Genomic DNA, 12,969 nt, shown 5'->3' with positions numbered 1-12,969 from the left:
GGACAGAAAATTTAGTTATGCTTATACGTATATCTAGACTCATAATGATTTTTTTAGAAGCAGCATACCTTTGAAGTGCCAAAAAGAAATTTTTCTCTCCTATTTATAGATCGAACAGTGAAAGTAAGTTTATATAAGAAAAAAAAATAAGATCAATTTACATTTCTGGATAAACTACAAGCTTCTGTCGGGCCGAAATCGTATCGGTAAACGTATCACATTTGTGGCTGTTCACCTACATCTACCATATTCTGCACTCTCGGCACGGTACACTACCGTGCTTCGAATTAGCTAGCATGTCTAAGCTCACCCAAGTTTAACACATGGATTGTTGGACTGTTCACATCTCGATTATATGCTGAAATTTTATTTATTTTTAAATAGCTAAACGTACAGAGTGACAGCTGTAACTAGTCGCTTAACATAAAATCATTTTCTTCTGTTTATTGCTGCTATAATTAATGAAAACAGAGCCTGCACAGTACTAGACAGCGTTTGTTTTTCCCCTAGTCAGATATTACATAGTATATCGAGTTAGAATAGGTTTGCTAACTATAGTAGTATTCCTACCTACTATGCAAAGCTTATTTATTCACAACTTCTCGCGGCAGAGTCAGTGATGCTTGATCGTAGATCGAATCCAATATCTCGAGATTTTAATGTGATACCAAACACATTTCATGAGGTTCCTAGCACTCACTAGTTACGAGCTATCCATTGCGACACTGTGGACTAGAGTGAACTCACGCATGTTGCTTATACGTATATAAAAGTGTCATAGAATTCATAGCATATTAAATTAAACTGCACAGGTAAGTGCCCCTAGATCGTTTAACGATATAATCACATGTTAAACGGATTGAACCTTGGACGAGTCTTTATTCTGCATCTAACTTAGGAACGACAGCGTTTACTTTATAAAAAGGCGTGCTTCTTTGAACACTAGGTCGGTATAGTTTGTTAGTTTATTCGGTGGGTAGATCGATATTGATTGAACGAACTTATGGAATTTCCACAATTTTGTTATTTTATTTTAAAAAAGTTCCACTTCCTATTAATCAATGTCTGGTCCACTATAGATTCTATAGAAGATCATCAGAAAAGGGACTAAACACACAATTTTACTTTATTGTAGCATATAGAAGTGGACTCGAATGTGATTCACCAAATCTTATGCACTTGATTTTACAGTTCTCATCACTCGGTCACTTCGCCAGAGTTCTAAACTCATCGCTGTTATGGTCTCAAAGTAGATGATTTTCATAAAATCATCATTCACATTTTGCATTATTATTTTCCTGAAAAGCGCACAACGTGAAATTTGTCTCAAGTAGCGGACTGCGGTTCAACTGTCGTCGTAGTCGAGGTTAGAGTTGGGGAGTTCGGCGGCTGTAATGGCGGTTCCTGTTTGGCGTTTATTCCGGCGGTGCACTGCAGCATTGTTAAACGCTGGCCCATGGTGGCAGCGCACGAATGGCGTGCAGACGAACTGTTATGTAGACAAACAGTGGAACTCTGTAGGACCAGACCAGTGATGATGGTTGCTGTGCCGGCTGCGCCTCGACAAACCTGAGCGGGCGATCCCTGCCCTGATACCTGCGACGTGTGCTGCGCGGATCGTTGAGTCGGTGGCGCCAACGAAGGCGCAGGTGCGACTGGCGTTGAGGATGAGATCGTCGGGGAGCCTGTAGCTGGATAATAAGCTACGGAGCCGCCACCGCCGGAACTAACCCCCGTACCGGTGCTACCTTGGATCGTGGCTGCGCCGAAGTTTGCCGAAGAGTCCACCGGGGGCGTGCTTGTCAAGGTGTGGACCGCCTACCAAAATAAGGAAGAGGATGAATATGATTAAAAATATAATAGTAATACCACCGTTGAGACGCTTATACTAAATCGACTTACTAACTTCTGGTTTTATCGAACTGTTCCGCTTGTTTGTATCGTAATCACCTTGTAAAGATGCATTTGAAGTTTCATTCTTGTATAATATTGCTGTGAATGATTAGAGATAATAAATAGGGTTTCTGGAAAGCGTTAGCCCAGTGAGCATTTTTTCTGCAATTTTTTATCAGTTTGTAGTGTTTGCAAAGGTAATATGTAATATTTGCGTAGAAGCTTTTTATTTCTAATTTTTTTTTTATCACTGGTATGTTTAGATAACAGGTAGTTTAAATACTTCAAAAAAGATTTTTTTTTTGCGTTATTATCTAGTCTTCCACTTTTTTTTTAGAGCGAAATAGAAGAAAGTTAGCAGCTCTGGGAACTTGAACCATTGTCATAACCTTGTCAAAGTTACCAGATCTGGCACGATTACTACTGCGATGTATCTATAGTTATTATGAATAGGGATACATGAATTTCCCATTTCGCATAAACGAAGCTCGTTTGATGGGGCTTGGAGTGTTCCATCATTTCTAAGAATACGTTTAACGAAATTTTTGACTACCTGTTTAAGGATGATACTTTACCGTCTAACGTCGTACTCGAATATATCAACATCAACGACGTACTGAGCCTGCCACTAAATTGTGATACACGGGAGCTAGTTTTCGTCTCCGGGTTGTTTACAGATCATCGAGTACCCAGTTATTGAAATTTTAAAGAAAAATAGATGTGCAATAAAATAATCCAATCTGTAAACGAACTCAAGAATAAAAAAATAATCGAAATTAAACCTGCCGCGGGTAATACTAACAATAATAACCGTTATTAGACTAATATTTTTTTTATTCTACATTTTTACTCCAACGAATACAATGGCAACAATGGATAACGGCTTGATGTAATACAGATTTATATACTCACTCTAATTTATTATGTGGGTACTGTAATTAACATCTCGGAGTATGTGTGTCTCTTTGAAATATACGTATGTTGATTTTCCTACTAGCATTTTTTAAATGTAGCGTTTTTAGCAGCCTCAATTCCGCTAAACACATGAAACAGAGTACGCGTAATATAGGGGCCGATTAGTTTGATGGACTCTGGTCACAACCAGTGTGAGAGGACTTGGAGCAGTGTTTCAAAATTAACCAATCTAACCTTCTTCGCGACGCGTTCATTTGCCCGTGTGGTCTCACGCTTTGAACTTCTAATAATAAATAGGTCAGCTCAACATTATGAGTCTCCAGGACAGCTCCTGCATGCCCCTATGTAAGGACTTCTCTCTTTAAGCTTAAACAAGTGAAAGATCCAACGCAAAGGCTAAATTTCCTTCGAGTCAAAACGTATATGCTAGTAATAGATTTTGTACTTATTTTGAGAGGAATGAGATGGCTTTTAGTGATGCAGATATACTAACATCGTTTATGGTGTAGCCATACAAGAATCAACGATACATTTATTTCGTCTATCGTATGAGCTAAGTGTGAAGGGCTCTTACCCACCTGGGTCGTAGGTTCACTTGAGGCCGTAGCCTGCAGTGGTTGCTGCTGCCGGCTCAAGCCGAGGCTGTTGTCCTGGTATTCGAGGATGCTCATCAGTAGCCGAATATAGCGAATGGCGAGACGCAGTATCTCGTTCTTGGAGAGCTTCTTGTCAGCGGGATGCGTCGGGACAAGCCGGCGCAATTCGGCAAAGGCTCCGTTCACGTTCTGTTGACGCCAACGCTCGCGGCTGTTGGTGAACATCCTCTTGCTGGGTGCCGATGGCCGTCTTGTGTGGACTCCCACGGGCGCTGGTCCAGGACCTCCGAGACTGTTGTTAAGGCCTCCAAGTCTTGGTGGGGTCCTCGGCCGAAGCGGAGGTGGCCTTGAAAGGGTGTACGACAGCGGAGACCGCCTGTGGCGAAGAAGAGCTGTCTTGTTAAACTGGCAATGGCTTTCCACCAAATTATAAATAGAGTATCCAAAAACAAGCCGAATGTTTTATGTAACGTTATGTTCTCTTGTTTGAAAATCAGGCGGCACGAGTTTTATCTAAAGGTTTTTAATAGATGTTTCGATATTCTATAAGTTGCGTCTCTGTGTGTGGATTCGACTGCATCCATAGCTAACAAGACATATTTTAGCTCTAGGGGAAACTTAAAGGCGTTTACTGCATAGAGTTATCTTACGGTACAATGCTGAAACAAGTAGTTGATCACTTAACGTTCCGCCTTAGAGCGTTTTACAACAAAAAAAGACTGAAGCAAACGTACTGCGCAAACATCATAGTTAAGGCCAGCGTAGTTGAACGGGAGAGTTGCCGTCATCGGTGTGAAATCTTATAAATTAGAAATTATGTTTCTATTCACTTTAACACTTCAAGCTTACCGAACGTGGTCTGTTGACTATGAAATTTCAAAGATACTTCAAGCTTCCCGAAAATATCCTTTCTGTTCTTCTACGGTATATGTGCTGCTAGATATCGATGCTCCTGATAACTTATGTACACATACTTGACTCGTACTCATGACCACATGACAAGTTTAGGAGTCGTGGGTGCAGGAACAAGCTTTGGAGGTCAGCTGTAACTACACTGAAGTCGTCAATAGGTCGCACAGTATTTTCTCGTAACGTGATTAAGGGAACCCCATAAAACAAGACAATGACTCTCTTTTCTACTGTAGATTGGCCTCTTCCTATCGATTCCGCTATAAAGGACCAACAAAGAGATTTTAACTAGGTTGAACATACGACATCCAACTTCTTTCCGGATAATCGATAACAAAAAACGGTCCCAGAGAGAACGTATTCGACCTAAGAGTTTTGATTATTTATAAGCCAAAAGTGAAACAATTATTTTTCTTTTTTAAATAGTTTTAAAGAATATTACTATACGAAATATATGCCATTTTGATCGATGTTTTCTGCAATTTTCGTAATAGCATCACAATTCCATCAGTCCAACTTCTGTAATTTCTAGGTTAAAAAAAAATCAGAAGAATTCGTTCTACCATATCTCTGGGAAAAATAAATAAATTCCATTAAGAAAGTTCTGATTCCATTAAGCGGTTCAGCTTTATGGCAAATGTATTGAAGTTTCCATTTAATTTTTCTCATTTTACTAGGCTACTGAACATTTGTGTAGTTTGGCATTGTTATGGCGGAAGATGAAGCCCCTCCTGTGCACTGATTCCGGTCTACTTTTTTAGTAGCTTGTCGTAATCGCGTTAGTTATTGACAGTATAAATCATCATTTTTCCAAGTGGCAACAGCTCATAATGCACGATTTCTTTCTAGTTTTACTAAATATAAATTAGTATCACGTGTTTTGGCTTCGGTCCGATGGAACTGTTTTTAAGTTATTGTTCCGACAATTCATCTGGAACATAAACAGCACCTATTTTTTTTTATGGACCTGGCCATCGTTTGCGCCTTGACCAAAATGAACTTCTAAAATAGAGCTAATTTTTGTAGAAATTTTATTCAAATTGAAAGCGTTTTACCTCATTTCTAAATAAAAGCATGCTAATAATTTGAATACATCTATTAGCGTCAAATTTCAGCTTTCAAATGATACCAACGCGACTCGTATTACCTGGTATATGTAACTTCAAAGCCGTAGCTAGAAAAGCCGTCATCTGCTCTTTGAGCGCCCTGTATAAATATATATAGAGCTGGTCTCTACTTACCTTGCCTAAATATAGTTCACTTGTTAAAATGGCTTTTTCTCATCTGGAAATTAATTTGATTGTACAAGTGCAACCTAGTTTTTCACCCTACATACACGTTTATGTGCTCGGTCGCCCCATACGCTCGCAAATCCGTCAATACGGCCGTTCTCCAAGGTGAGTGCGGTTTTGTGGGGTTGTCGCGTGTTCGAAACATGCTTTCTTGTTCACTCTAGCGAGTATGTACTACTACACTTAATTCATTCGCTTTTTCTCAGTTGGTTGAACGATAGCCCGAGTCGTGCAAGAAGCAATGTTTGCTTTTCAACATTGTTACGAGGCCATAGAGGCCGTCGTCATGGATAACGCCGCTACTCTCAGTGCCGGGATGTCGAGGTATATTTCGCACGCTTCAGCATCTGCCATGTAAGTACTGCTGTAGCCCATTGGCAAACGAGCAGCTACCTACACAGTTGTTGGAGGCACCCCGCCCCTCCTTTGCCGCGATGCTTCACGTGATCGTCTTCGCGATAAACGCTACGCTAAGCGAGGCTTTTGACGCGGTTATCCTATGAGCTTGATGCAGTACTGTACGATAAGTCACCAAAATCATGGTCAATCCAAGCACTCAGCCTCTCGCGTCGAAATGTCCGACCTCTTTGGTGGCTAAAGCAACGCTCACTTCACACCGGTCGGTTCAGTCTTTTTCTTTACGCGGCCTCGCCGACGGTCCGACACGTCTCTAGAGCGACTGGCCAGGTCGGAACAAGGGTGAAGCACTGAGAAGCAAATCGCGCGGTTGACCTATCACATGTTTAGGATATATTTAATTCGATATAGCAGATCCCAGCTCTCTCTCTCTCTCTCTCTCTCAAAAGGCGCATTCCCGGAATCATAACACACTTATTAGAATCTATCTAATGTTGAAGGTGCCTTTTCATAGAACTCACCTTTCATGTAACTACACATTTAGAAAGGTATTTATAATTTAAAAAAGTCGTGAAAAGAGAAACTAGGTTTACTTAAAATCCTTCTAACGCCTTAGAGCAAAAAAACTAAACGATGTTGTTCTGAAGCGTCTTCTATGGATGTTCTTTGTGCAATTCGAAATTTTCTAATACTATATATATATATATATATATGTGTTTTTCTACCATTCATCAATGTTCGACATCGTCGAAGATAATCTGCCGGTCGCAATCGAGAGGAATTTTCCACCTTTTCAAACACTGCAGATTATTCGGATTTCTGGACAACAATATTCCTGAGATTTTAAAGAGAGTTCTCAAGGGTTCCTAGTATTTTAGAAATTCCTGGGTGCTCTTGGAGGCAACGCTTCAAGGACGCTGCTCACCTAAAAGACGATGACAAGGGGCAGTAAAAACAAACCTCCTTGAAAGTAGTACGGCGACCATATCGATGGTAGCTGAATCAGTGCTCACAGTCCTAACGTTACACATGTATCAATGTTTATCATTGTTATTCTTATTATTATTAGTATTATTTGCTTGACTTGATTTTAGAACCGTTATATGGGCATATATTTGGCTTCGGTGTATGCGCGCAAGCTTAAGATCACTTCAATTTGGTAATTTTGCGTACGAGATTGAGTAGAACATTTTAATTAAAGGCTGCAATAACTACCAGTTACCTCTGGCAAAGTGCAGTACTCTGCAGTCTTTGAAACCTCAGGGCAATTCCTGTCAGAATTTAATAGTTTTCCCCTGTGAAAAATCGGATAGAACAAGCATAATTCGCATATTGTTCTAAAATCACTATATAACTTTATAGGACACTATAAAACTTTATAGGACAAATACAGGCTTATGGTAGCGTTGGAACGGAGCGACGACGTCTTCAGCAAAGTAAGAGAGAACGGCCTTTCGGAAGATGGCAGACCTGCTGATACTGTAATTCGCATAGCTAAACATGCACAGTATCGTTTCCACTGTTTGAGTTAACGCATGACGCTCCAATTAATGCAAAACAGTCAACAATGGTTTGCCAGAAACACTTCGATGATGCAGAGATTGAATTATAGATTTAGAAGGCACACGTTGAAAGGATGAGCGCTGTCTGGGGACCGATTATCATGCGACACTCGTCGTTCACCTTCAAAATTGAAATATTGTTTTTTTTTCTTCTGATTTACTTTAAAAAATCGATGTTGTACCGCGATCAACCTTTCCGTTCTAGAGGCAATGTAATGCACGAGATTTGATACAAAAGAGCTATCTTCTTGAAAATATTGATATACATTTTGAACCCCTTGAATTTCGTATACGCTAATAAAATAAATTACTACAGTTAAATAACTTTACATATAATTAAATAACTCTATTCCATCCGTATGGCTTAGTATTTAAAAATAAAAAAGCAAATAAAGATATACTGTATTATTCGAAATTATTCCTATTTACGTGATGGTTAAAATCGTCTCATCACAGATTACTGGTGTTAGCGTCCGGGCATAAGTAAGTGTTGCGCGTTTGATATTTTACTTACGTTCTTTTTAACTGCCTTTAAATTAATGGCGTTAATCTTTCAGAATCACAAGACTAATTTGCATAATCAGTTTGGACTGATACGCCCATGTCAACGAAAAGATGCTAGGCGCTACTTGGGGGTGTAAGTTTTAACTACGAAATGAAGTAATACAAATCCAATGGCAGTATTCACATTTCATTTGGGGTTTAGGTTTGTCTTCACACGCAGAAGGAGGCAGAGACTCTGCCACTAATATAAAGCCGATGATAACCGAGGCTGGAGAAACAGTTATGCCCTAACTAGATAAAAGCTACATATAGAGGGCATTATCTCACCTGCTTCGTATGTAGTTTGATTGTTCGACGAGGGTGTTCGTATTGCCCGAATCCTGTGGTCCTGAGGAAGGGGTTGGCGTCGTTCCTTCGTCTCCGCTGAGGCAATAATTAGAACTTGATTCCGAGAAACCTTTTTCCGATTCCGAATCGGACATATCGTCTTTCGACATGATCAAGCGGGGTGACTTGGAGCTAATTCACTGAAGTTACTTAGCACGCGCTCATAGATACACACACACACAATGCACAAACTCGCAGCAGGGGCAAGTCGCGCTTTTTATATCAAACCAGTCCAGCACTCGATAAAGCTTCTTCGGCAGTTAGGATTTCATATTCATCGAGAGCTGTTCAAGGCATGGAGAAAACGATCTAACCTGACGCATAAGCACAAGTCTACCGAAACAATCTGAGCCTCACTTAAGAATATTTCTTTGCCGATTCCTAATTTACAGCCCAACGATGATTTCAATCATTTCATTTGTACCCAAGCGCTACCAGGCGTTAAATTAAATCGTTCCTCGTTCGAGTCTCATAATCCTTTGGCATCACACAATAGTTTGTCTAAATTCGCTGATCATTTATATATTCTTTTCACTACGACCATGGCAAAATCGTCGCAAGTTTGCTAAAACTATATCACAGCCAGTTTTCTTCCAACAGAAAAGAAACCGGAGCCTCCATGAGTGGGAAATTTGTTTTGGTGTATGCTCCTCAGAGCATTCCGTTGCCAACTAAAGTTCCTTCAGAATATTATAGAAATAATACGACTGCTTGGGCTAGTACTAGACATGCACGGACACTCTGGAAAGCTGACGGCCTCCGACTGTGTTGACTCCGATATAGCTTCAGGCTCCGCCCACTCGATCGGACGACTCCGCCTCCTGGATTTCCCTGAGTGTTCCCACATTACGACGAACACTATAGCTTATGAGGGTTATGTGTGCGTCTACTTTGTTTGTGTGGACTCTTCCACGGTAAGCGTAAGTTGTTCCCGTTGGCTCGGGGCAGGCCCGAGTTGTCCTTATCAGCTTCGAACACTCGCTGTAGTGGGTGCTTGGTTTGGCTTGGGCGGAATGTCAAAGTCTCCGGTGCTGCTATATAGAGCCTGTGGAAAGCGCAGGGTTAGCATCAGCCAGTGAAGAGAACGACGCACATCCTCATACCCCCTCTAACCAAGAGAGCGTACGGAAAGGAATCTCGCTGGGGCTAATCGACCCATTTCGCTGAACACTGAACTACGCTAGCTATATTATGCAATAAGATAGGAAATGATCTGTCAATTTTTTCGAAAGTGAAAAAATGGGCCATTGTGGGTTACAAATACTGGGCTTATTGCAATTTGTTCAGTTCGAATCAGGCACAACACAGGACTTTATGGCGTTGTTTATCTTACTTTTTTTATTTCAAATTTTTACTTCTCCCCATAGTGGTTTTATTTTATCATAGAAATCCCCTCTCTAAAAGACGTTATCGTTTGAAAATTTAGCTTTAGACGCTGAAATCAAAACGTAATAACTTAGAATTTTCTTTTTTCACGTTTAACAGATATCTTCGTGTTTACATAATCGAATACCAGATGTGGTATTTTTTCTGCTGTGTTTGTCGTTATTTGATCATTCATTTGTGAACTGAACCCAGTTAATGATGGTTGCGTGCTTCTGTATCTGTGACTTGCCATAACAATGTGTCGTGGCATTACGTCTAGCGTGAATAGATACTGACATCGGTCGCATAACGTATTTCGTATTGCCGTCCCATTGTTGTAGCCAAGGGGACGCTAAGAAATTTACCTGATTTGGTAGTCATCAACGATTTATGTTTTAATTTAGAATATGAAACGTTGGCCTCGAAACGTCTAATCATCATCGATCTCTTTACATAATGCAGCATATATACAAGGAGCAACATAAACTTCTACGTTTTTCTTTCGATTGTACATTTTGTTCCTAGACATCGTTTTCCCCCATTTATTTTATAATAATTCGGGACATAGAAGAGCCTTAGCCACAGAATATTGCGGAGTTTGTAACTGGATAGTCAGTAATCGGGTTATACCTAGGTAAACACTACACTTGCTCGAGTTACCAGAGCTAACCTGAATACCGAATACTGAAAAAACACAAAGTACGGAACTGCACCGAATAACGGCCTCCCGATCTCTGCCCATTTCATAAAACACTACTCGATTCTACTAACAATCTTTGTACAGTTGGGCTTCTCTGCCATATACCGATATACATCAAGCCCACCATGCAATACGAATTGGATCGTATTTAAATTCTATACTGATCAACAAACACTATAAGAAAGCCGTACACATATTACAAACATGTGCATGGCTAGAAAATATGTTGTTATTTCATGTTTTTAATTCAATTCGAATACATGTTTATACCTTAGTATTTACATGAACCAAACGAAAATGTAGCTATGCATAATAGCAAAACCTATATTTCTAATGCAACTCTCCTTCATCATTAAAACCGTCCTGAGGAAGCAGCACGCCGTGCGAATACTTTTTCCAATACGTGCTGTTATTACCGTCCTACACAAGGTCTAGATATTTTATACTATCCACTACTAACTATTATCCCTAGCAGGGCACCGATCACCGATATTTAACACTGTAGCCGGCCGACTCTAGCTTCTAACGACACCCTCTGGTCAGCCCTCGATACCTCCGCACTTACCCCTTAATTCCGCGAGCAAAAATCAATTGGAGTTGTTCTTTATCATCGCTTTCAGCATCTTTTTTTCTTGCTACTTGTTGGCAATCAAATTAGCAACTGTTAATGTGTACGTCGCTAAGGCCAAGGCAGATTTCACTCTATGTTGGCACTACTCGCAATCCACTGTTCATAGCTTGTATCTATGTTTGCTTAAGAGGGAAGGACGAGTGCTCAGCACGCTAACCTCGTCGCGCGTTACTTGCGCATCAAGGCGTAATTCACATTTTCACTATGAAAAAGACAAACAACAGACACGCGAACCAAATAGGGTTAGCACAGGGTGGGTTATAGCCCTCACTGCCCGTATCGCTAGTCCTAACAGAATGTGATCGAGTTAATGTGGCGTAAATAGGCTTACTCACGAACGGACCGACTCTTAAAAAAGAGCTTTTTTCACATAGGAGCACGTGTCATACGAGTAGGAAATCGTTAACAGGACCAAAGAGGCTGGCAGCCGGTGGAGGTTGGAGGCGTCCAGCCAGAGTCCCATACGCTAGTATAGCGAAACGCAGCGATTTGGGAAATTTATTTCTTGTACAACTAATCGTGGTAGGTGATGATATTCAGTTGCCCTCATTACGTCTACGAAACATATATTGCCTCTATTATGCTTGTACATGGTAGGAGAGTGAGGAGCCTAGCAGTGTTTCTAGAGAATAGTAACTCTCTTACCATGTTTTACCGTTATTCTGGGGACAAGAGCTTTACGTAAAATATAGCACTATGTAATCGAAGATGACAATTAAATCTTTCCGCTCCATGCGCTGACGTATTCGTATACCGATTGTGGTGCTGTGATTACGCGTTTGTCTACTGAGTTTAGATAGTCGTCAAATAGTCTAGGTTCACAGTCAGGCCTACACACAATTTTTCTTGCTGCGAGCCAGCCCTCTGAGGCAATGCTTAAAAGCAGTAACAGATGTAACTTTTCACACGTTTAAGGTCGGCTTAAGCCGATACGGTTTTTCGCATCTTTGAATTTTTTTAGGCCTGTGGCACTCGTTAGGTTATGCGATAAACTCCTGTTTTTAATGTTTATGTTAGTGTTATCCAAATTACCAGACCTAATGGGGTTAATTATTCTGAGAATTTTGCCAAAGTGACTATGCTGTTTCCAGTTGTACTACAAGGATACGTTGTCCCGTTTAGCACTTGGGGGTTACACCAAAAGCGATTTTGGTGGAACGTCATTTATTCTTGATGACACTGTCATTTTGCAAATGAGTAGATCTGCAAATACGAAAATTTGTAAACTTTTGATACTGCAACTAGAGAGCCTAGTGTTGTTGAGCATCTGGCTAATCCCGTAAGCGACAAAAGGCGTCATGGTCACCTCTTTTTTTCAAGGAAAACCTTGGACGACGACAGCGTAAAATGTATTGAAAAAACATGCACTTAGAAGCACTGTTTCGGTCTTTCAATTTTGGAATGATTGAAAATTGAAATCATACATAGAAATCAAGGGGAGTTTAGCAATTCAGCTTCAAGAAACATTAAAACCTCGACTATATAGATATTAATCAGTAGTCAGATCATAGAAAGCTTTCTATACGTAAGTTATATTCTAAAAAATAGGCAAACATAATTACGATCGTTAAAGGGATATTACCTGTTTGATGGAGAAAATGTTAAAAGTTCATAACAGACCAGTCATACTTACAACGATATGATGACGTACATTCTGCAGTTGCCTGCCGTGATCGTTCACGTAACAACGATCTTAAATGCCAATCATTTTTCACAAGCAATCTGTATCTCATGATCAGGTGCTATCCAGCACCCCTACACCTCCTATGCAACCATGCTGTCAATCATCTGGTCCTGCTCCATTATGAAACCTTTGCCATTTCGACTAACGATGAAATATGATTGATACCTTTTATTG

General features: G+C 40.3%; 1 protein-coding gene across 1 annotated transcript; it reads right to left on the bottom strand.

The window, feature by feature from the left end:
* Positions 1-850: 850 nt before the first annotated feature.
* Positions 851-12,738, bottom strand: LOC111261351 (uncharacterized). Its single transcript, XM_022834786.2, has 5 exons — positions 12,732-12,738; positions 11,046-11,115; positions 8,356-8,451; positions 3,387-3,780; positions 851-1,818 (listed from the first exon to the last, which is right to left on the bottom strand). Exons 1-5 carry the CDS (start codon positions 12,736-12,738, stop codon positions 1,327-1,329), a joined length of 1,059 nt encoding a protein of 352 aa, XP_022690521.2. The 3' UTR covers positions 851-1,326.
* Positions 12,739-12,969: the final 231 nt, after the last annotated feature.

Source organism: Varroa jacobsoni, unplaced genomic scaffold (genome assembly GCF_002532875.2).
Source record: "Varroa jacobsoni isolate VJ856 unplaced genomic scaffold, vjacob_1.0 scaffold_548, whole genome shotgun sequence".
Taxonomy (NCBI): Eukaryota; Metazoa; Arthropoda; class Arachnida; order Mesostigmata; family Varroidae; genus Varroa; species Varroa jacobsoni.
Note: the sequence above shows the minus strand (reverse complement) of the source record. Positions and strands in the feature narration are given on the sequence as shown.

Bases quoted from the DNA above. Each gene is read 5' to 3' on its own strand.
- LOC111261351 (XM_022834786.2), bottom strand. The intron at 3,781-8,355 runs GTGAGATAATGC...TCTTCGCCACAG, and splicing joins TCAAACTACATACGAAGCAG to GCGGTCTCCGCTGTCGTACA. The intron at 1,819-3,386 runs GTGGGTAAGAGC...TTATTTTGGTAG, and splicing joins CAAGTGAACCTACGACCCAG to GCGGTCCACACCTTGACAAG.